At 43.8% G+C, this 22,646-nt stretch overlaps 1 protein-coding gene across 1 annotated transcript; it reads left to right on the top strand.

The window, feature by feature from the left end:
* The first annotated feature begins 3,222 nt into the window (after nt 1–3,222).
* On the top strand, nt 3,223–17,323 carry LOC144683024 (CD5 antigen-like). Its single transcript, XM_078546051.1, has 5 exons — nt 3,223–3,419; nt 11,622–11,936; nt 13,980–14,024; nt 16,027–16,127; nt 17,095–17,323. The coding sequence occupies exons 2-5, from the start codon at nt 11,657–11,659 to the stop codon at nt 17,179–17,181; spliced, it is 513 nt and encodes a 170-aa protein (XP_078402177.1). The 5' UTR covers nt 3,223–3,419; nt 11,622–11,656; the 3' UTR covers nt 17,182–17,323.
* The last annotated feature ends 5,323 nt before the right edge of the window (nt 17,324–22,646 follow it).

Genomic DNA, 22,646 nt, shown 5'->3' with positions numbered 1-22,646 from the left:
TGTAGCTGCACAGGACCATGATGAGACCACATCTGGAGTACTGTGTACAGATTTGGTCGCCTTATTTGAAAAGATATATAATTATGTTAGAAGCAATACAGAGAAGGTTTTCCCGTCTCATTCCTCGGATGAGGGCCTTATCTTATGATGAGAGGTTGACCAGGCTGGGCCTATACCCATTGGAGTTTAGAAGAATGAGAGGCTATCCCACTGAAAAATATTAGATCTTGAGGGGATTTCACAGGGTAAATACCACTAGATGTTTCTACTTGTGGGACAGACTAGAACCAGAAGACACAGTTTAACACTATGAGGTCTACCATTTAAGACGGAAATGAGGAAGAACGTTTTGCTCTCAAAGGGTCATTAATATGTGGAATTTTCTTCCACAGAAAGCAGTGGAGGCTGTGCCATTGAATTTATTCAATGCAGAGTTAGACAAATTTTTGATAGACAAGGGAATCAAGGGTTATGGGGGCAGATGGCAAAGTTGAGTTAAGACCATAACCAGATCAACCATGATCTTATTGAATGCTGGTGCAGGCTCGAAGGGCCGATTGGCTTACTCCTGCTCCTAAGTCCTATATGTCTAACCATGGTGCGTAGATGGACGTAAGGCACAGATCAGCCATGATCTAATTGAATGGCAGCACAGACTTGAGGGGTTGAATGTTCTCCTCCTGTTCCTACATCCTTAAATGTTCTCTGTGCTAATGCACATTGGGAGGAGACTGAATCCTGAGCGAAAATGTCCAGCTGAAGGATCTTGTGAAAGTGCATGTAATCCTAGATCAGTTTAACCATGTTCTCATCTCTATTCCAGGTCCAGTGCCTGTACACCTGGTGAACGGTAGCAACATATGCTCTGGGAGAGTTGAGGTCAATCATAACTCTGTCTGGGGAACCATTTGCAATGAAGGCTGGGATGTAAAAGCAGCGAACGTGGTCTGCAGAGTGTTGAACTGTGGGACAGCCCTGTTAGCAGAAAAAGGAGCCTCCTATGGAGAGGGGACAGGGGTTATCTGGTTGTATAATGTGAGCTGTAACGGGACAGAGCCTACCCTCGATCAGTGCTCTGCCAACCCATGGGTGGGGACTAACTGCACACACAGCCAGGATGCTGGAGTTACCTGTTCAGGTGAGTGGAATTCCTTGGAGCAACGTCAGAACATTGGGTGAAATCGGGATTAAATTGGGCTCCTGTCGGGATAATATTGGGTTGGTGACTGGGTGTTGGTTGACATCGAGGTGTATGTTGGTGTGGGGTTGGTGTTGGAACCTCAGTTGATGTTGGGCAATCTGGCATTCCCATCGTGATATTGGGGGTTGATTTATATCACTAATTTGATGGAGGAGGACTCACGTGTCTGTCAAAGCCAGACTGATATCTGGGTCCATTCTGTACTCCCTGCCATTGTGTGAACCAATTTAAGAGTGTTTCCACCTTTGTTCCAGGTCCGATGTCAGTGCGCCTGGTGAATGGTAACAACATGTGTTCTGGGAGAGTTGAGGTCTATCGTAATTCCGTCTGGGGAGCCGTCTGTGCCAATGACTGGGATGCAAATGCAGCGAGCGTGGTCTGCAGAATGTTGAACTGTGGGACGGCCCTGTCAGCAAAAAGAGATGCCTACTTTGGAGGGGGGACTGGGAACTTCTGGTTGGATAATGTGAAGTGTAAGGGAACAGAACCTGCCCTTGATCAGTGCTCTGCCAACCCACAGGCAGGGACTAACTGCGCATGCAGCAAGTATGCCGGAGTGATCTGCTCAGGTAAGTGGAGTGCCCTGCTCAGCTTTTTCAAAAGTCAGCTAATTCCCTATGGATGTGTGGATTGTGGTACAGGGATTGCTGCTCACTCCCCATACCCTTTAATAGCCCAACCAATCTAATCCCACTTTCCAGCTAAATTCTCACAAATTTACTTTTTCTTATTCTTTCATGGGACATGGGAGTCACTGGCTAGGCCAGCATACTTATTGCCCATCCCTAATTGCCCTTGAGAAGGTGGTGGTGAGCTGCCTTCTTGAACCGCTGCAGTCCATATGGCATAGGTACACCCACAGTGCTGTTAGGGAGGGAGTTCCATTCCCATCCAGTTTACCTCTTTCCTCCTCCCACTTTCCTCCTCACTCCCTGCACCCTTTAATATCCCACTCAGTCTAATCCCACTCTCTTGCATAGTCCCCATCCCTTTAATATCACACTCCTGCTTAATCCACACACCATTTAATATCCCACCTAATCTAATTCCACTGTCCCACTTGCTCCACACACCCATTAAATTCCCACCAAGTCTAATTTCACTCTCGTGCTCAGTCCCCATGTCCTTTAATATCCCATCCTGTCCTCTGCTCTATCCCCACAACCTGACTGCAATTTTACTGGGCTACTGAGTGTGTGGTTGGTGGCAGGGGTATGTGTAAAACGCAATAGGGATGCTCTTGTCTGGAAATCTTACATTGTAATGCCGAATTTTACATGCAGCAGGAGCCATGGAGGGTGGCCTTCTCAGTAGGATGCAGTGGGACTTCATTTTAGATAGTTAAACTGTCAATTAACTGGAATTATTGGTACTTTTACAATTTTATCAACAGCAGATGGGAACCGTGGGTCTTCAGAGCCCCACCTAGTAAAAGGAGGCATCATGGAGACAAGAGTTCAGTGCTGCCTCTGTCAGCCAGCCACACTGAGAGCTAATGTAAGGTGGAAGGGAGGGTTGTGAATAGAGGGCATTGCTGGATGACGGTAGGGGTTCAAAGGTGGCAATACTTTATGGAGAGGGCATGTAAAGGTGGCAGCACTAACAGAAGGGATGTGCAATGCTGGCAACACTACAGAAGGAGGATGTAAAGGTGGCAGCACTCATGGGGAGGTTTGCTGCATGAGTGACAGAGGGGGCAGTGGCACTTGCCCACAAGGCACAAGCCAGGGAAAGGGATTCAGGGATGTAGGATGTGAAGAACATGCAGAACTGGGAGAAAGCTCACCTGCCATGGCCCTGATCCATCCAATCTTTGTGCCTTTCCTGTCCCGAGAGGGAGAAGCAACACAGAAGGAGGGAGGTCCAGCACCGACAGGTGTGCATCAGGAGCAGCAAGAGGGTTGTTTGGGTTTTGAAAATGCAATGTTACTAAATGTACTACCCAGCTTGCCATGGCCATGCAAATCTGTCATGAGGCAAGCTGACTGTAGGCTGCCATTTCTACCCAGTTTAATAAAGCCTCTCATTGAGACAGACACTGAAGAAGACTGCTGTCCTTATACATGAAACATGGTGTCAGAAAATGGAGATAAAACAGATTTTTGAATTCCGCAAATGATACAGAGAAGATATTGAGAACCCAGGAACCACAGAAAGGTTTAAATCTGCAAAAAAAAAACAGCTGAAAAGGACAAAGGGAAACAGACAAAGGCTGCAAGTAAGTACTGAGTGAGTAAATATGGCTGCAGTAAACATTCCAATCCCATCTCCAGTAACATTGGATGGTGTTACGTGGCAAAACTGGCAGTTTTTCTATTTACAATGGCAAAACTATGAAATTGTAACCGACTTAATTAACAAGCCTGAATCGATAAGAGTAGCCATATTCCTAACATTCCTAACAAAAAGCCTATTCCTGCTGGGGAAGGACTGCTACAAAGTGTATACCACTCTAAATCTAACAGATGAGCAAAGGAAAAAGACGACAGAGATTTTGAATGCCTTAATGCACATTTTAAACCCTGAGTGAATGTTACATATGAACATTAGGTATTCAACACCAGAGTTCAGAGTGAAAACAAGACTATTGAACAGTGCATGATGGTAGTGACGCAGCTGGCAGAATCTTGTGAATTCGGACAGCTAAAAAATGATCTGATTAAAGGTAGATTAGTCTTGGGTGTGAGAGACTCTCGATGAGAGCAAATCTACGGAAAGATGAGGAACTAATGCTAAAGGAAGCAATAGGCATGTGTCAAAATGTGGAAGTTGTGAAATGCCAGCTAGAGCTTATGTATGGCAGAGCAGACCAGGAGATACACTATGCTGAGAGGCAATCCAGAAGCGATCGCAGACAAAGGGCAGGATGAAAATACTGCAGAGGACAGCATACAAAGGAAAAGAAGGATTGCCTAGCATGGGGAAAGCAGTGTTTTAACTGCAAGAAGCAGAGTCATTTCACACACAAGTGCTTGACCAGAAAAAAGCAAAACAAGCCCATACAGATGGCCTCTGGAAAGATATCAACAGGCGGGTCTGATGAAGAACTCTACACAATACAACAGGTTGGTTCAGTGAAGTCGATAGGCAACAAATGGTTTGTGATGAAAGTGTAATTTTCATAATATTTTTCTGGTTTATTGTGAAGTAGGTTTATGGGGTTGAGTATAGTTCGGTCTATCTGTGTGATTTAATTACATTTGGAGTGCAAGCTCTAAATCATCAAAAGAAACTAAGTGCTTGACATGCTAATGAGTAAACATTGATGCTGGCTTTGTATAGAAAGTGTGAAGGGAATTTGCACTTTTAGATAAATGAAGGGATTTGGATTTCAAAGGGATCTTAGTCTGTTTACAACTGGCCAGATAAGCAGGGCTAAGGAGCATGTTTATTTTTCCCAAAGGTTACTGACAATATTGGCAACATGAATGTTTTTATATTATGAGGAAGATTCAGTTTCAAAGACGTATGGAACAATAGAATTTACATATTAAAATGAGAGACACATGTATAAAGGAGATTGAAAGGCTGTGTCGGAAGGCCATGTTAGATCTAACAGGAATGCATGAAATAGCCTTAATGAAGCCTCCAGACAGTTGTACATAAGTCTGCTATATAGCAACACTGAAGTTGGGGAAAATCCATTTGGAATTCCATTGTCAAGTTGCTGGTTCTGTTTTAAATCTAAAACCTATTTTGGACTATTGCCTTAAGTGGGGATCAGGTTAATTAAGTATTTTAGGAGTTATTATAGTAATAAGTAATTGTAGCCTTATATATGTGCTTGAAATCTTTTATTTTATTAATAAATATTTTAATTTACTTTATAAAATCTCTAAAGGTCTTGGTGGATTTATTACTTCTGAATTCAGTACACACATCTTCTCATAGTAAATGCAAATTGCAAAACCATTGTGATAGTGCGACCAAGTTTCCCTTGTGGATTTGGTCTGCCTGGCACACAGCATCTGCCACATCATAACAGGTTTGTAATGGAACCATGTTGGCCACAGAGGACAATTATAAAACGAACAAGAAGTGTCAGATAGACACAGATGCGTCATGCAACATAATGACCTTCACAGATCTGTGTGAAGTGGCTCAACATGGCGATCTGAAAATAAAGCCCTCAAAAGTAAGATTAAGGCAATATGATGGCACGATACTCATACTGAGAGGACAAATTAGTCTGAAAGCCTAATGCCATGGCAAGAAGGAAGATCTGGAGTTCCAGATCATAGATGGGACACAATGGCCACTAATTTCAGCTGAAGTAATTCTAAAGCTTGGACTGGTAATCCTGAATGTGCCAACAGCAATTCACAACATGTCACAGCACACAAAACAATTGATGACAGAACAAATCCTAGAGGATTACAAAGATGTATTTGTAGGGTTAGGGTGTCTACCAGAAGAGCATCATCTAGAAATAGATGAGAGTGTAAGACTAATTCAGCATCTGCCCGAGAGGAGCTCCAGCTGCTCTCAAGTCAAACCTAAAAGACAAGATAGAAGGGCTGAAAAAGAAGGGAGTTATCAAAAAAATGACAATTCCTACATACTGGATTAGCAATATGGTAGCAGTGAAAAAACCTGGAAAGCTGCGAGTGTGCTTAGACCTGAAGGATCTAAATGAAGTGCAGAGGAGATCTCACTATCCCATGCCAACCATCACAGGAATTTTGCCACAACTTGCCAAGGCAAAGATATTTACTACCCTAGATGCAAAGGATGATTACTAGCAAGTGAAGCTGGATGAATGCAGTAGCTTTCTAATGACATTCTAGACGCCATTTGGGAGATACAGATGGTTGTACATGCAGTTTGGCATTCCCACGGCTCTAGAAGAGTATCAGCACAGACAACATGAGGTAGTCAGTGATCTCCCCAGAGTGGAAGCCATAGTGGATGATCTAGAGACACAATGGAAGAAGCCAAAGCTGACCATGATCAGAATTTAATACGACTGCTGGAGAGCGATCACCAGATGAATCTGAAGCTGAACAAGAACAAATTGCAACTGAAGGTGCCTGAAGTCAAGTACACAGGTCATGTATTGACAGCAAAAGGTCTTTGCCCAGATCCTGACAAGGTGAGAGCTGTAGCAGTGATGCAGCGACCAACAGATGTGAAAATGGTGCAACGATTTGTTAGATTTATGAACTATTTAGCTAAATTTTTGCCTAATTTTTCAGCTGACTGTGAACCGTTACGCAAGTTCATTGCCAAGGATATGCTGTGGTATTGCGGAACATAACAGGAAATGGTGTTCACTAAAGGCATTCACTAAAATCAAACAACTAGTGACGACAATTCCAGTACTGAAGTATGATGATGTCAATGATGAAATCTCTTTGCAGTGTGACACCAGCAAGATGGGTCTGGGAGCAATTCTGATGCAGCAAAGACAACCAGTTGCTTTTGCATCCAGAGCACTAACATAAATGGAATGACGCTTTGCTCAGATTGAGAAAGAGTGCCTGGCTATTGCTTTTGCCTGTGAGCATTTTCATCAGTACCTGCTTGGGAGAGGCAAAGTAACAGTGGAGTCTGACCACAAGCCCCTTCAAGCATTTTTTGCAAACCACTACTATCTGCTCCAAAGTGACTGCAAAGAATGTTACTTCATTTACAAAGATATATCTAGACATGACACACAAGCAAGGAAAACAGATATACATTATAGACATGCTGTCGAGAGCAGCGTTCTCCAAGAAGAAAATTGAGGAGGCTACAACAGAATGTGAAATCTTCCAGATTCAACGTGAAGTAGCAGCTAGACATAATCTGAAAGCCATCAACCCAGCAGAGACATTGAATCTGACAGACAAGCATCTTGCTCAAATCAAGCAAACTACCCAAGAAAATGCAACTCTACAACCACTACAGGAAGTATTAGTGAAAGGATGGCCTCAGAGCATCAGGGTCACATCTGTAGTCACAAGAGCATATTGGGCATACCGAGATGAATTGACAGACAAAGATGGCATGTTGTAGAAAGGAAATAGTCATCATCCCAAAGGAGATTAGAGGGAAGATGCTGAAGCGTATCCATGCAAGCCAACAAGAAATTGAATCAACTCTGAGAAAGACAAGAGATGTGCTTTACTGGCCAAGCATGAGCAATGAAATTAAAGAGCACATTGGCCAGTGTGGTCCATGTAACAGGTACCAAGCTAAACATACTAGAGAGCCATTGATGACACATGATATCCCAAACAGACCATGGATGAAGCTGGGAGTAGACCTTTTCATGTTGGCAGGAACTGATTATCTTGTCACTGTAGACTACTGTTCTGACTACTGGGAGTTAGACCAGCTGACTTCAATGATGGTGAGAGAAATAGTAGAATGCCTGAAAGCCCACTTCAGTCGGTGCGGCATTCCAGACATTGTGATGAGTGACAATGGCCCTCAGTTCACAAGTGAAGAATTCAGTCAATTCACAAAGGATTGAGAAATTCAGCAAAACTCATTGTTTCCACACTATGCCCAGTAGAATGGAAACGTTGAGGCGGCAGTGATAATCGCCAAAGGACTTGTCAAACATTCGAGAAAATCTAGCACAAGGTAACTCAAGGCAATCCTTGAATGGAGAAACACACCAACTGGAGGCATGGAAAGTAGTCCTGTCCAGAGACTGATGTCATATCGCACGTGAACTATTCTTCCAATAACAAAAAAGCTATTGAAACTGCAAGAAGTAACAGGCGTGAGTGAAAAGATCAAGATGAAATGACAAAATCAAATTTCAATTTGACAAGGCTGCTAAACCGTTGTCAGAGCTGAGCATTGGAGAGCCAGTCAGGGTACAAACATTCAACACTCTCAACAGGAGTCAGCCCACGTGTAAACTTGGCACATGCGTAGAGAAATTGTCACCTTGATTATACGCTGTGGAAGTAAACAACCAAATATACCGGCACAACTGTTGTTTGGTTGCTAGGAAAAGGGGGATGTTTGTATCTTTTGTTCGATATGAAAAGGGGGGTGTTTGGATTTTGAAAATGCAATCTTACTAAGTGTACTATCTAGCTTGCCATAGTCATGTGACTGCCATGAGGTAAGGAGACTGTAGGCTGCTATTTCTACCTCTCACTGAGACAGACACTGAAGAAGACTGCTGTCCTTATACATGAAACAAGGGCCAAACCCCAGGTGGGCATTGCAGAGAAGGGCGCATAGGGGCGTGCCATTAGCTTTCTGCACAAAGAAGGGTTTGAAGAGTTGCTGAGACCTTGGGATTTGTTGGACACTCAATGCAAGTAGTCCTAAAGATCACAATGGTTAGGAATCCTCTGTGGACGTGAGTAGGATCTCACAGGTTGTGGCCCATCAATGCATCAGGGAGGCAACTAATGCCATGTTCAAGAGGGTTGGCGACTATGTGCACTACCGAACTGATCCAGACAATCAGGTAGGGAGTCCCATTGGCTTTGAGGCCATCGCTGGATCCCACCATGTGCAAGGTGCCATCAAGGCTCCAACTAACCAGTCAGCCATTTTCATGAACATGAAGGACATTCATTCCATCAAAAGCAGATCCTTTAGATATGTGCATGTTTCCCAGGAAGCAGCCACGACTCCTACATATTTGTGCAGTCCCAGGTGCCAGAGCTGTTCTGGTGTCCCGTGCACTTGCAGAGATGGATTCTTAGGGTTAAGGGCTATCCATTAAAGACATGGTTACTAATGTCTGTGAGGAATCTACGCACTGCAGTAGAAGAGAGGTGGAATGCTTGCCACAGGTCCACTTGAGTGACCATCATGCAGGTCTTTGGGTTGGTGAAGGTTAGATCCAGATGCCTAGATTGATTTGGTGGAGCCTTTCATTATGCCCAGCAAGGGAATCACATATCGTGGTGGTCTGGTATGCACTGCACAAACTGGAACATCAGAGGGGGGAGGCCTTATATAATGAGGACATCATTGATCATTAATCCTTATCCAACAAGAAGGATGTGCAGAAAGTTGCTGAGCAGGTGATACAGGATGAGGAACGCCTTGCACCAGAGGCAAAGGGAAATGGAATAATGGAGTAATGGAGGCTGCAGACAATAGCATACATACCCCTTTTTGTGACACTGATGTCCTTTCACAATCAGTACAATAAAAACTCACCTTTATGCAGAGTTGCTCTCATTCCCTTCATCTTGCACTCAATTGCCTAGTGTATAGATTCCATGTACTGACGAAGCCAAGGAGCTGACCAGAGACAGCCTACTCCAGTACTAGCAGCCCAGGAAGAAAAGGATTCAATGAAATTTAATAAGTCAGCAAGAATGGAAGGGATGACTAATAGCAGTGACTGAAACATTTATTGAGTGGCACAACACAATAAAGCCTAATCACGTACAAAATCAATACATCCATGCACCCCAAGTGCATCTAGGTGCTCTCTTAACTCTCTTCCGTGTGCTCCTATGTGGTTTAGCACCCTCCTTTTTTGTCGTGGTACTGGAGGTGCTGAGGTCACTGGCACAGGGGCTAAAGAGTCGCTGTTGACACCAGGATTTCCCTGAGGGGAACCCCCAAGATGCAGAAGGTAGCTACTCTTCTTCCATTGTAAGGCACACTTGCACCTCCCTACTGATCTGAGAAGGATAAACACCTGGTGGAGACTCCAGGCACCTTGTCACCCTCTCAGAGCTTTGCCGCTGCTGCATAGACCTCATGACCAAGGTGATGGTTTGCAGATTTGCACACGTCTCCAGCATATGTTGAGTGGTCTGCTTGTGCTGGCTCTCCATGAGGTTCACCAACTTCTTAATGGAAGAAGCCTTGAATGCACACTGCCGAGACATGGCAGCTCTCATGGCCTGCATGGATCCCTCCATTGACATGCAGGGATATGCATTGTCTCTAGCACTCTGCCTTTACCTTTTGCTGCAGTTCATGCCATGTGCAGCCATATATCTGACAAGTTCTGCTGCTGCTTGTCCTCCTTGCATTCGGCTGTTTAGTTACTCCTTCCCCACCAAGCACCCCCTCTCGGGTTGCCATGTGCAAGCCCCAAAGAGGAAAGTGATATGGTGAACTCACCTTGGTGGAGCGATGGGCATCATTGACCCACTTGCAGCACTGCACCCATATTCAGGGAGTGGGGGGAGCAGTTACCCCATGGCTGCCAACTCCCCTGTGATCTCTGTCCAAGCTTGCTTGGTCAGATGGACCAGTTTCTTCTTCCTGTTCCTGGGCAAGAGGACCTCTTGCCTTGCACTTGCAGCCTGTAGAAAACTTACAAAGAGGCATTGCTAAACCATAGGGTCACCCAATGCCTTCTCTTTGCTATGATTGCATCAGGCCTCCGTTCAACTCCTTAGGAGCCCTCTGTGCTGGAGTCAGCAGGAGGAGCCTCCTACACTATCGGTCAGGCAATGATTTCAAACAAGGCAGCAGTGCATGTAGGGCTGGCAGACCTTTTAATTTGGGCCCAGCACCTGCTTTTCAGTCAGTTGATGCCATGAACGACACATCGTTGCCCGTTCCCTCTCTTTAATTGGATGAGCCCCATGTATCTCCTAAGTTATTTGGCTGGCTGTCACATGATCACTTTCAGACAGGTACATGATGCTTGAATAGAAAAGGCACCCACATCCAGGACTACCACTGGGGCCTGCGGCAACCTTGCAAAATTCAGCCCCTATATCAGAGGGATATGCTGATGGGGGTAAGAAGAATAAGATAGGAGGAGGTTCATCTGGAGCAGAAACACAAGCCACGACTAGTTGGGCAAATGGCCTGTTTCTGTGCTGCACATTCTCTGGCACCATTCCTAGTTTTCTGAAACCAAGAGAATATGGTTGGCTTTCTCACCCTTTCTTCATCATAGGTTGTGGCTTGTGTTGCAATATGTCTTCAAGGATTATCAGCATGGCATCACTAAAAGGGAAATGTGTCATGTGATCCAGTCTTAGTTTCACTTTTGCTTTGAGCAGAGCACACACAGCTTTGATGCCTCCAAGCTTTATATCTATGTATAACTGTTCTCATGTGCCTAGTCTTAATAACTGAACCTGCAAAATGGTTACCAAATCCCTTATGAGTAGCTGGTGCCTTGTGCCTTGTATAGTTAATAAGCCCAAGCTATTATTTCATTATAATAATACAACAGCCTGGTGCTGACACCCAGAACCTCCATGTTGACAGAAACTGTCCAAATAAAAGCAAACTCCAAGAAGGCTAAACGGGCTGAGGCTGAAATGTACTCTTACAGGATGGGTGGCTGAGATTCCAGTCTGTTCTGCAGCGGCAACTCATGATTTTTGGGTGCTCACTGGAAACCAACCAGAGCCCGCAAACCCCACCCCAACCCCAAACTCCAACCCCACTCCCACCCTGGATCCATAATTACAGTGAATACTAGATTATTTTAGTTAAAGCCAGAAAGGTTTTTAACATCTTTCCGTTTCCATTCCAGGTCCAGTACCCATACGGTTGGTGAATGGTACCCACATGTGCTCTGGAAGAGTTGAGGTCTATCGTAAATCCAGCTGGGGAACTGTCTGCAGCAATGGCTGGAATGTAAGCGCAGCGAGCGTGGTCTGCAGAGTGTTGAACTGTGGAACAGCCCTGTCAGGAACACAAAATACCTCGTATGGAGAGGGGACTGGGGACATCTGGTTGGAAGATGTGAAGTGTGATGGGACAGAGCTTTCCCTAGATCAGTGCTCTGCCAACCCACAGGTGGGGAATAAGTGCACACACAGGGAGGACATTGGAGTGACCTGTTCAGGTGAGTGGAGCTCCCTGCTGAACTGAGTGGGGTTCTCTTTTAGGAGAGCGGGGTTCCCTGTTCGGCCGAGGGGCTCAGTTAATCGACATATACTGTAAAGTTGACAGGAGAGGAAGGAGCTCACGTTCTCAGCAGCAGCACCATAATGGACCACTCCAGCAGTATCAAGTTTTAATATTCACACCGTCATGTTTAAATCCATCCATGGCCCTATCCCCCTTGCCCTCTCTCTCACTCTGTAACCTCTTCCAGACCAACGATTCACATTCTCCTGTTCGGATCTCTCCGTGGCCCTCACCCACATCCTACCAACTCCAACCTCTACAATTCTCACCTTCCTGTTCAAATCCTTCAATGACTCTCACCTCTCCCTATCTCCACAACCTCCTCCAGTCTCTCATATCCTCCTCTTCAAATCCCTCGATGGCCCTTGCACCTGCCTGTCTGTGTAACCTCCTGTAGCCCAACAATCCTCTGAGATCTCTGCTCTCTTGCTTTTTTGGCTTTGTGATCATCCCCTATTTTAATCACAATGGCATTGACAACAGTGCGTTCAGGTAGCTGAGCCTTGATCTCTGGAATCCCCTTCCTAAACCACTCTCTCCTCCTTTAAGACACTCCATAAAACTTGTTTGTCGAATCACCTACCCTTTCACTGTTTCAGCCCCATCAACAACAACGACAACAAACTTATTTATAAAACAAGGCACTTCTGTTGGCGGTGGCATCCATCCAGGTGAGACGATGGACGTGCAACAAATCCACTGATGACGAAATAGTTTCAGATGTTACACGTTTGATGATGGTTGAAGAGAGCAATCTGTGAGAGGCAGGTTCTGCCACAATTGCTGCTGAGGTGGTTATCAGGTGTTGCTGTGGAATGCTGTTTTTGGTATTGGCACCTGTTGTCTAGCTGCTGTTAATCACTGATCCTCATGGTGGCACAAGCTTGCCCACAGGCAAAGTCACCATTCCTCTTTCTTGTTGGCTAATATATCCCACGTGGGAAAATTAATGTTTAGGGCCTTCATGTCATGCTTGCAAGCATCCTTCAAGCAGAGCTTTGCTGTTTTTTCTGGTCATCCAGCTCTGGCTACCTTCCCATACAGAATATATTTAGGAATGGATATGTGTTTCATCCTGGGAATGTGCCCAATCCTAGGAAGTTGTCACTGTTTGACGAGCACAAGCATACTTGGAGAGTTTTGCTTTTGAGAGGATTCCCAATCATGATTTTGTCCTTCCATAACATGCCGAGAATGTGCCACAGTTGATAGTTGTAAGACATCCACGCTTCACAGCTGTACAACATGGTGCTGAGAGCAGACCTTATCAAGCACCTTGGTTCTAAGGGTCATCTTTCCTCATGTTCTTGTGTAACTTGCTCAAGGGACTGAATGGCCAGTTCCTGTTCTTCTGTAACCAACTCAAGGGTCTGAATGGACCTCCTCCTGTTCTTGTATTCCTAACTTCCCTGCTCTCTTTCCATTTCAGTAACAATCTTCTTCCTGGATCGTTTTTCTAGAAGTCCTGATGAACTTGGTTTGAGACCATGACTGAACCCCCTGCAATGTAATGTCTTACCCTTCTGTTGCGCCCTCTGGAACCATCAGTCCATCAAACCACCCGCTCATCCCCTCCCAAATCCTCCCACTGGTCATGTTTCCCTGCCCCTCATTTTCCACATCCTTCATAGGACCTCCTCTTCCCCTTTGCATCCAGGTAAGATCAGCTAACTTCTGCTTGCCCTGGCTTTGATCTCCACCTTTCTCCATGTCCAGCTCTTCCTGAGGGAGACCAAAGTTTAAGATGATGGTACTAACCCCTTAAGAGCAGGAAGCATGGTTTCTCTCTGTGTGTGGAGCTCAGTACCACACCAAGTGAGATCATATTACTAAGCACAGGCTGGGGAAGGAGCCTGAGTCTTTACTGGTGTGTGTGTGCGTGTATGTGTGTCAGCTTCTCACTGATTGGCCAAGAGCGACAGGAGGCATAGATGCTCAAAGGACATTCTGTATCAACTCTTTCCTTTCTCTTTTTCAGGAAGTGTCAGGACTCGGTCTCAGAAAACCTGCCTGAGCCCTCAAGGTGTGTTGAAAAAGAGCAAAATTAAATTTCCAGTCAGGACCTGTGTGTCTCTTGCTCCCCTCAGAGCACCCGCTCTGGGTATTTCTGGTGAGCAGGAGAGCATTGCTCTGCCCTCTGAATGCACAGAGGGATGGTGCCGTTCTTTGGTAGGGGAGTGAGATGATGCCCACCATTGCATCAAGCCAGATCCCCTCAGAGGAATTAAGAGGCCACCTACCGTTGAAAACATAATCAGTGAAATGGGCAAATTTAGGGCGGGGATAAAGAGAAATTTCCTCACTCAGAGGGTTTTTGGAATTTTTGGAATTCTTTATTCCAAAGGTCTTTGGATGCTCAGCCATGGAATATATTGAAGACTGAGATTGATAGATTTTCAGGTACCAAGGGAATTGAGAGATATAGGGAATGGGCAGGAAATTGTAATGGTAATACAGATCTCCCATGATCTAATTGAATGGCCTCCTGTTCCTATGTTGTTTGAGGGGATAGTGTAGAGGGAGCTTTTCTCTGTATCTAACCCCATGGTAAAACTGCCCCTGGAAGTGTTTGATGGGACAGTGTAGAGGGAGCTTTACTCTGTTTCTGGTCCCTCACAGGGAGCAATCATATTAATTCATCATTAGTAGCCATACCTTCAGCTGCCTGGGCCCTAGGATGAATTCAAAGGGTTATTTTATTTGCACACACTTAAAATGCGGGAGAAGGGTCACGATGTTTTCTCCTTTGCATTCATACGGTAAAAGAGGGATTGAGAAAAGAAAGATTTATAGTGCAGGGGCCACAGAGAAAAGAAATAATGTTTCACATGGGTTCCAGAGTCCAGAAGCCAAGTCCAATGAGGTATTCCTTCACTGAGGTCAGCAGGTCGAAAACTGGTGCTTGTTAATTTTTTTTTTACGGTGATGTTGATTTCACACAATAAGATAAGCATGCAGAGATGAATCAGTCTTCTAGGCAATGGTACAGACTTTCTACTAGAAGCAGTGTAGATGGGGGCCAGGTATCTAACCTGGGCCGCAGCTCCTTTTCTGTGATGGTACTAGTTAGATAGTAAAATAGCAGACTGACATTGCAGTACAGCAAGGCAATATTACTGGTTCCACAAACCAGAGGTCCATGTCACATGACTCCCACCTCTTCACAATGTCTTTGATAAAGGTTGTGTATCTCTCGTTTGGGTCACCATGATTGTTAAATGTTTCAACCATTAAGAATCAAAAGGAAGGTTGCAGGGCCCTTTGTCCACAGACAACTAGACTCTGGTTGGCCAACCTGGGTTATGAAATACAAATATCCTTTATATAGCTCTCTTTGAATTTGGACAAAAGGCCCTGCAACCTTCCTTTTGATTCTTAATGGTTGAAACATTTAACAATCATGGTGACCAGATGAGAGATACACAACCTTTGTCAAAGACAGTGTGAAGAGGTGGGAGTCATGTGACATGGACCTCTGGTTTGTGGAACCATTAATATTGCCTTGCTGTACTGCAAAGTCAGTCTGCTATTTTACCATCTAATTAGTACCATCACAGAAAAGGAGCTGCGGCCCAGGTTAGATACCTGGCCCGCATCTACACTGCAGCTCACAGACGGTGTCATTAGTGTCTCTTTAGGGGTTATATGGTGCAGTTTCCCCAATGTTGCCAGGTAGCTCCTTTTGTTCGAGGGTCACAGACAGTCATAAGTTCAGCTTTTGAGGTAACAATGAGCATATCTCTTTATATATTTTATTTAAAAATTATACAGGGTGTGGCCTTAGACCCCTCATATCTAGAATTCCCTCCCTAAATCTCTCCACCCCCTCTTCCGTTAAGACATACCTTGAAACCTACATGATTATCCAAGCTTTTGGTCATCTGTCTTAATATCTTCTTTCATGGCTAGATGTCAACTTTCATTTGAAAATCATTTTTGTAACGTTCCTTAGGCTGTTTTACTATGTTGAGGGACTATATAAATGCAAAGGTTTTCACTATCATAAATCGTTTTTGTTATTCCAGATTTTGATCAGAAACAGGTTGGTGGAACAGTGCAGTATTCCCTGACTGGTGGATACCTTTGTCCCTCTGATCCCAAGGTGACAGAGACTTTGAAGGAAGTGGTGAGTGTTATCTATCCCTGGGACATTGTTCCACTTTCAGTATCTGTCTCCTCCTGGCATATTAGGGTGCAGGATGAGTATTATTAGTCTATCCCTGGGATGCTGATCCAGTCTCAGCTGGATTTTAGTGTGCCAAATTGGTTGGGCACAGAGGCAGGCAACCAAAAAATTATGACACTGACGGCCTGGGCCTGTCACTTTCATTCCTGACCCTAACAACTTTTGCAAGAGTGGGGGAAGGGTGGGAAAGCAGTGTTGCCCACATCATTAATTGGACACATTTATATAATTAAGGAGTTCATTAGGAGTTTGGCAGTGTTGAAAAAGTTTCATGTGATTTAAAACAAAATGAAAGTTTTGACAAAAATCTATTGCACAGCAATGAAATTTTAATAACATTGACACCCCCTACCTTATCCTGGGTTCCAGTTCTTCATCTAGGCCAGCCAATTTGAAGATGCAGATTTTTTCTGTTTTCTAAAATATTATTCACATACGGCTGCCGCAGCAATGGCTGTCATTGAACCAGAATGTGGGCTACTTCCCTGGTGCCTCATCGCCTTTTCCCCCACCTGGCCACTAATTAGCCGGCACGCCCATCCCCTTTCCAATTAAGCTACACCTTGACGAAAACGCCAATCAGTTCCCTCTTCACCCTGGCGTGAAGGTTTACGACTGGAGAATGAACCTACTTCCCAACTTCTGCCTCCTCTGCAAAAATCTGCCTCCCAATATCTGCCTCTCCATGGAGTATTGAAGGACATAATGAGTGTTATTAATGTATCACTGGGACATTGGTCCATTCTCAGTGCCTGTCTCCCCATGGATGTTGGAGGACAGGGTGAATGTTATTAATTCATCCCCAGGGCCATGTCTTACTCTAAATCTTAGGAGTTGAAGGAGGGCTATAGGCAAAAAATATTAATATTTAAATATTTCTTCTTTCCCCCCCCCAACCCATTTACAGATTAATTCAATCCTGTCATCCATGCCCGGAAGTCGAATGATGAAAGTGGAAGTGAATCCAAAAAGTAGATGCAGGCAGAGAGATTAAGCGAGGAAGAAAACAGCAGAATTGAAGACTTGCATTTTATAGCCAACTTTAGCACAATGGCAGAAGTGGAAAACTGGAAGCAGTGCAGCACTCTTCAGACCTTCACCTCCCTCTGCTAAACCCCAAACACAGGACAGGAAGCACAGTGAAATTTAACCATCTGGCCCATCACTGTACATTGAGTTCAAGGTTGTAACCTGTTTTGAATTTTATACTAAATAAATCCATGAACATATACGTTCAATGTTGTGAACCCTTTTGTTTCGAGGAATTAATTTATACATAAAGCTATAATCAAGCCCAACATCCCGGTGCCATTACTGAGGGGATGCAGCACTGTCAGAGGGAGATGCATACACTCTGGGATTTGAATTCCATAATCCAGCTCGACACTCACTGGTGCCAGTACTGAGGAAGTGCTGCACTGTCGGAGATAGATGCATATACTCTAGGACTTGAGCCCCACAATCCAAACCGACACTTCCAGTGGCAGTGACTGTTGGAGCCGCAGGCCTTTGGATGATGTGTTAAAATATTGTAAGGGAGTTCTCCCCATTGTCCTGGAGTTTTCCCTCAATCAACATCATGAAAGGAGCAGAGGGATATTGAATCAATAATAGTAGCGACAATGGTTAATAAGACCATAAAAAAGGAAACCAAGCACAGGCTTAATTCTTGAGGGATAGAATTGTAAAGTCATATGCTAAACTTTTATCGAACCTTGGTTAGACCACACTTGGAGAACTGTACTCAGTTCTGGCCTCCATATCCCTTGGTTAGACCCTTGCTTATCTATAAATTTCCACTCAATTAGAATGAATGAGCAAGAAAACCGATCAACAGCCTTAATACTTGGACAACTCTCCATTTTCTCCATATTATAAAAGTGAATAGAGAGGCACTGCAGAAGGTTCAAAAGGATTTACAAGGATGATACCAAAGCTGTGAGATTATATCTGGAAAGACTAAACAAGTTGGGTTTCTTTTGACTTGAAAGGTGAAGACCAAAGGGTATCCTGATAGAGGTCTTTAAAATTATAAAGGGTTTCCATGAAGTAGAAGGAGAGAGAGTATTTTCAATTGGGAGGAAGAGCAAAACTAGAGGCCATCAATATAAGATAATGAAAGGGTTCAATAGGGTCGATGTTGAGAAGAAGTTTCCACTTGTGGGTGAGACCATAACTAGAGGCCATCAATATAAGATAGTCATTAATAAATTCAGTGCGGAATTCAGGAAAAACTCTTGCCCAGAGAGTGGTGTGAATGTGGAACTCACTACCAAGTCAAGTGGTTGGGAGGAAGTTAGACGCGTACATGAGGGAGAAAGGAATTTTGGTGCCGTTAGAGTTGGATAGGAGTGGAGTGGAGCGTGAACACTGGTGGGCCAAATGACCTGTTTCTGTGCTGTATATTCCATGTAATTTTATGATCTGGTCTTTTATGACATCGTAGTTGGTGGGGTCGTGGCACAGGTTTGCTACTGTGTTTTCCTACACTGCAATAGTCACTACTTTCAGCAAGTGCTTCATTGCCTGTAAAATACAAGACACAAAGCACCAGTCACTCATAAGGGATTTGGTAAACATGTTGGGGGTTCATTTATTGTTTCTGGTTGCATCTGGGATATTGTACTAGATGCAATAGGACTGTATGGTAGTTGAGGGGCTGGAATCGATTTGATTTGTCCTTGGTTACACCTTATCATTGCGCCTTTGTGTGTAATGACTTCATAGGACCTTGTTTCTGAATAAATCCTTGCCTCCTTGGCTAGTTGCCACATACCTTCTGTGGGGTCCTGGATGTGAACTTGTTGTCCCAACTGTAAATGTGGCAATTCTGTACCTGCATTTTTATTGTGCACATTGGTCATCTTCTCTTGTAGTTTTACAAGTTGCTCTCTGGTTTCTGAAAGAGTAGAATGGTAAGAGTAGGTAAATTGGTAAACACTAGTCTGCCAAACATGAGCTCTGCTAGTGATGGAATAATTGCACTTAAAGGTATCACTTTCAGATGTAACATTGCAATGTGTAGGTCTTGCTTGGTCTGTCTACATTTGAGAATTAGGGATTTCATCATACAAGTCATTCATTCAGCTATGCCTTTAGATCTAGGGAAATGAGGAGAAGAAGTAGTGTGATAAATATTCCACTTCTCACACATAGGGTAATGAGAAGAACTAATGTGATCTTCTCACACCTATCCTGAAATGGCTTAACAATAAATTGTGGACCGTTATCCCTAATGACCTTTATAGGCACACCAAATAAACTGAAAATAGGACTTAAAGTGTGCGTAACAGTTGTGCTTGATGTATTGTGCAATTGTCGAAAAATGGAGTACTTGGTAAAGCAGTCAACAATGAAGTCAGTGCCATGGACATGAAAGAGGTCAAATGTGATTTTGAACCAAGGATGTGTAGGAACTTCATGTGGGATCAATGGTGCTTTGCGCTAAGTTGGCGGAAACTCTTGACATGCCTCACACTTCTTGACGATGACTTCAATGTCATTGCTTATACCCATCCAATAGACTGATAGACTGTCTCTCTGACAAGTCTTCTCATCCGATCTATGTTCATGTGTGGGTGATGAAGTTATTGAAGAATGTCAGATATGATGACCTGCCTACCTTTAAAAATGATTCCCTGGGTGATGCCTAGCTTGTCCTGATAAGGCTAAAATGGCTTCATGCATTTGTGAACGTGCTGAATTGAATCAGGCCATCCTTCAATGATGGCTTTCCATAGTTTCTGTCATGTAGAATCTTTTGTGTGTCTTCTTATAGCTATGTACCAGATCAATTTGGAGAACATCTTTAAATTCTGTAAATGAAGTCAACTTGTAGATCTAAGGATATATCTTCCTTTTTCACTGGATTAGGCAATATGCTAAGAGTATCCGATGTGATCATTAAGTTACCTGGCTTGTACCTAATTTCACAGCCATAACCTTAAATCTTTATCAAGAGGTGTTGCAATCTTGGTGGTACACTGGTCAATGGTTTTGGCTTGTGGTCAGTCTCTGCCACAAATATTTTGCTAAATAGATAGTAATGAAAATCCAAACACTAAAGCTAATATTCCCTGCCCAATGTTGGGAGTAATTGTTGGGAGCGTTACAGACAGAGATTTTGAAGCAAATGCAATCGGTTTTGCCTTTTCAAAGTGTGCATGCTCCCAGGCCTTTCTGTGAAGCATCTATCTCCAGGACAGTTGCCTCACTAGGATCAGAAAATTGCAATGTCGACGCTTCTGTTCATGACTGTTTCAGTGTTTTGAAGATGTATAAGTGATCTTCATGCCACAGGAAAGGAACATCCTTTCTCAACAATTTCCTTAGCATTGAAGATTTTTCAGAGAAATTGGGAACATTGCAGACAAGAAATTCAAGAGAACTAGACATCTTTGAAGATTGTCCTTAACTTGAGGAGTTAGCATGGCCTTAATATCCTCTATTTTACTTGGATTAGGACATATGCCAGCACTGGAATAAATAAAACCAAAGAAATTGATCTGCTGCATATTGATGGCATATTTCAGACTGTTGAACACCATGCCTTCATTATGTGCCGCTTGCATCAATAAATGCAGATTGAGGTCAAGTACTTGCTTTGTTCTTCCCACAACAGCAATGTAATGCGGTCCATGTGAGCTTGAAAGAGGTCCTGACTAAAGTCCGAAAGGGAGTCATTGAAAACAGTATCGTCTGAATAGGGTGTGAAATATAGTAAGTTCTTGGGATTTCTCTGCAGAATATAATGACCAGAAACCATGCTTGGTATCAAGCTTCAAGGAGAATTTTGCACTTGCAAATTTTACCCAGAGGGTGGTGACGGTCTGGAATGCGCTGCCTGGGAGGGTAGTGGAGGCGGGTTGCCTCACATCCTTTAAAAAGTACCTGGATGAGCACTTGGCATGTCATAACATTCAAGGCTATGGGCCAAGTGCTGGTAAATGGGATTAGGTAGGTAGGTCAGGTGTTTCTTATTGTTAGTGCAGACTCGATGAGCCGAAGGGCCTCTTCTGCACTGTATGATTCTGTGATCTCAAATTTAACTTTTCTAATGCGGGTATCTTGTTTGGACAATGTTTCAAAGCTGTGTTTAAACATTGTGGATCGAGGCATACTCTCAATGATCTGTCCTTCTTTATGACACGTGATTGAGGTGTACCAATCTGTGTGCTCTTGTACCCTTCTAATGCTGCCATCTTTCTCCATTTTGTCTAGTTTGACCTTCAATTTGTCTTGCACATGGTTGCTGCAAGAACATGGTGAATCAATTGACATTTGCATTCTCCTGCAAGTGTAATGTTGCAGCCCCCTTGAAACTTTCAATTTTGTTAAAACAATCCGGATATTTCAATGTTGGGTCATGAACTGAGGTGATAGGAGTAGTTTCTGAGGTTGCCTTGTGATGGATTGTTACTAGTGTGGGGTCACGACATGCCACTAGGCCTGCAATCGTTGGGCCTTTAGCTTCCAAGATGTAGAACATCTGTGACATCCAGGAAGATTGATAGTGCTTGCACTCCAGGGCTATGGATCTTGCACATGGAATTAGTGAACCGTTGTACGCTGAAAGTTTCACAGCAGCAGGTTTTGTCATGGCCTTCCACGTCTGTGGATACACGTCTTTTAGAATCTGCAGAGATAGTAAGTTGGCACTTACCCCTGTGTCAATCTTGGCCAATAACAAATAGTTACGAACTTTCTTAGGACAGATAACTGTTACCTTGGAAAACACTTCAGATGGCGTGATGGGCATTTATGCTTTCCGTGAGATTGATGGTGTGAAACATGTTTTCACCGCTCTTCGTCTTGTCATGCCCATAATCGTCATTTTCTGGCTTGTCAGTCACTTCATGTATATATTTCTGCTGGGATACCGAATGGTCATCCTTATTACTTGAAGGTACCCGTTGTGTATGGTCTGTTTGGACCAGTGTATGGCTCTATCTAGCTGCATCAGCCTTTGCTCTGGTGCATTGCCATTGCCAATAGCCCTTTCTGCCACGCGCCTTGCAGAATTGATGAAAAACTGGGTATTTTCGCGGCGCATGCAGAAGTCCACACATTCCACATGTTTTGCTGAGTTTGGGTGTACTTGTGAATGCATCAACAATTTGACTTCATAAGTTTTGTCAACCTGTGAGGATCACTTTGTATTTAAGTTCATCTTGAGTAACTCTTCGATGCTATATATTCTGGGTTTGTCTAGTGTTATGATCTAGTGATAGAGGTTATCACTGGACAAGCCTGATCCCAGGGTGGAACCCAGCTTGATAGATCCTAACTTTTATTTGTTTGTTTAGCTATGTGGAGAGTAGCTACTGAGCAGAGTCACAAGAGTCAGCTGATGAACTTTTAACAAAAGAATAAAACATTTATTCAACAAGAAAAGATTGACTATATTACAATACTCCACCCATAACTATATCTTTATGGATATATACAGATTTGTAAGGA

The sequence above is a fragment of the Cetorhinus maximus genome, chromosome 1 (genome assembly GCF_964194155.1).
Source record: "Cetorhinus maximus chromosome 1, sCetMax3.hap1.1, whole genome shotgun sequence".
Lineage (NCBI taxonomy): Eukaryota > Metazoa > Chordata > Chondrichthyes > Lamniformes > Cetorhinidae > Cetorhinus > Cetorhinus maximus.
The sequence above is the reverse complement of the archived record's forward strand: the minus strand, read 5'-3'. Positions and strand labels throughout refer to the sequence as shown.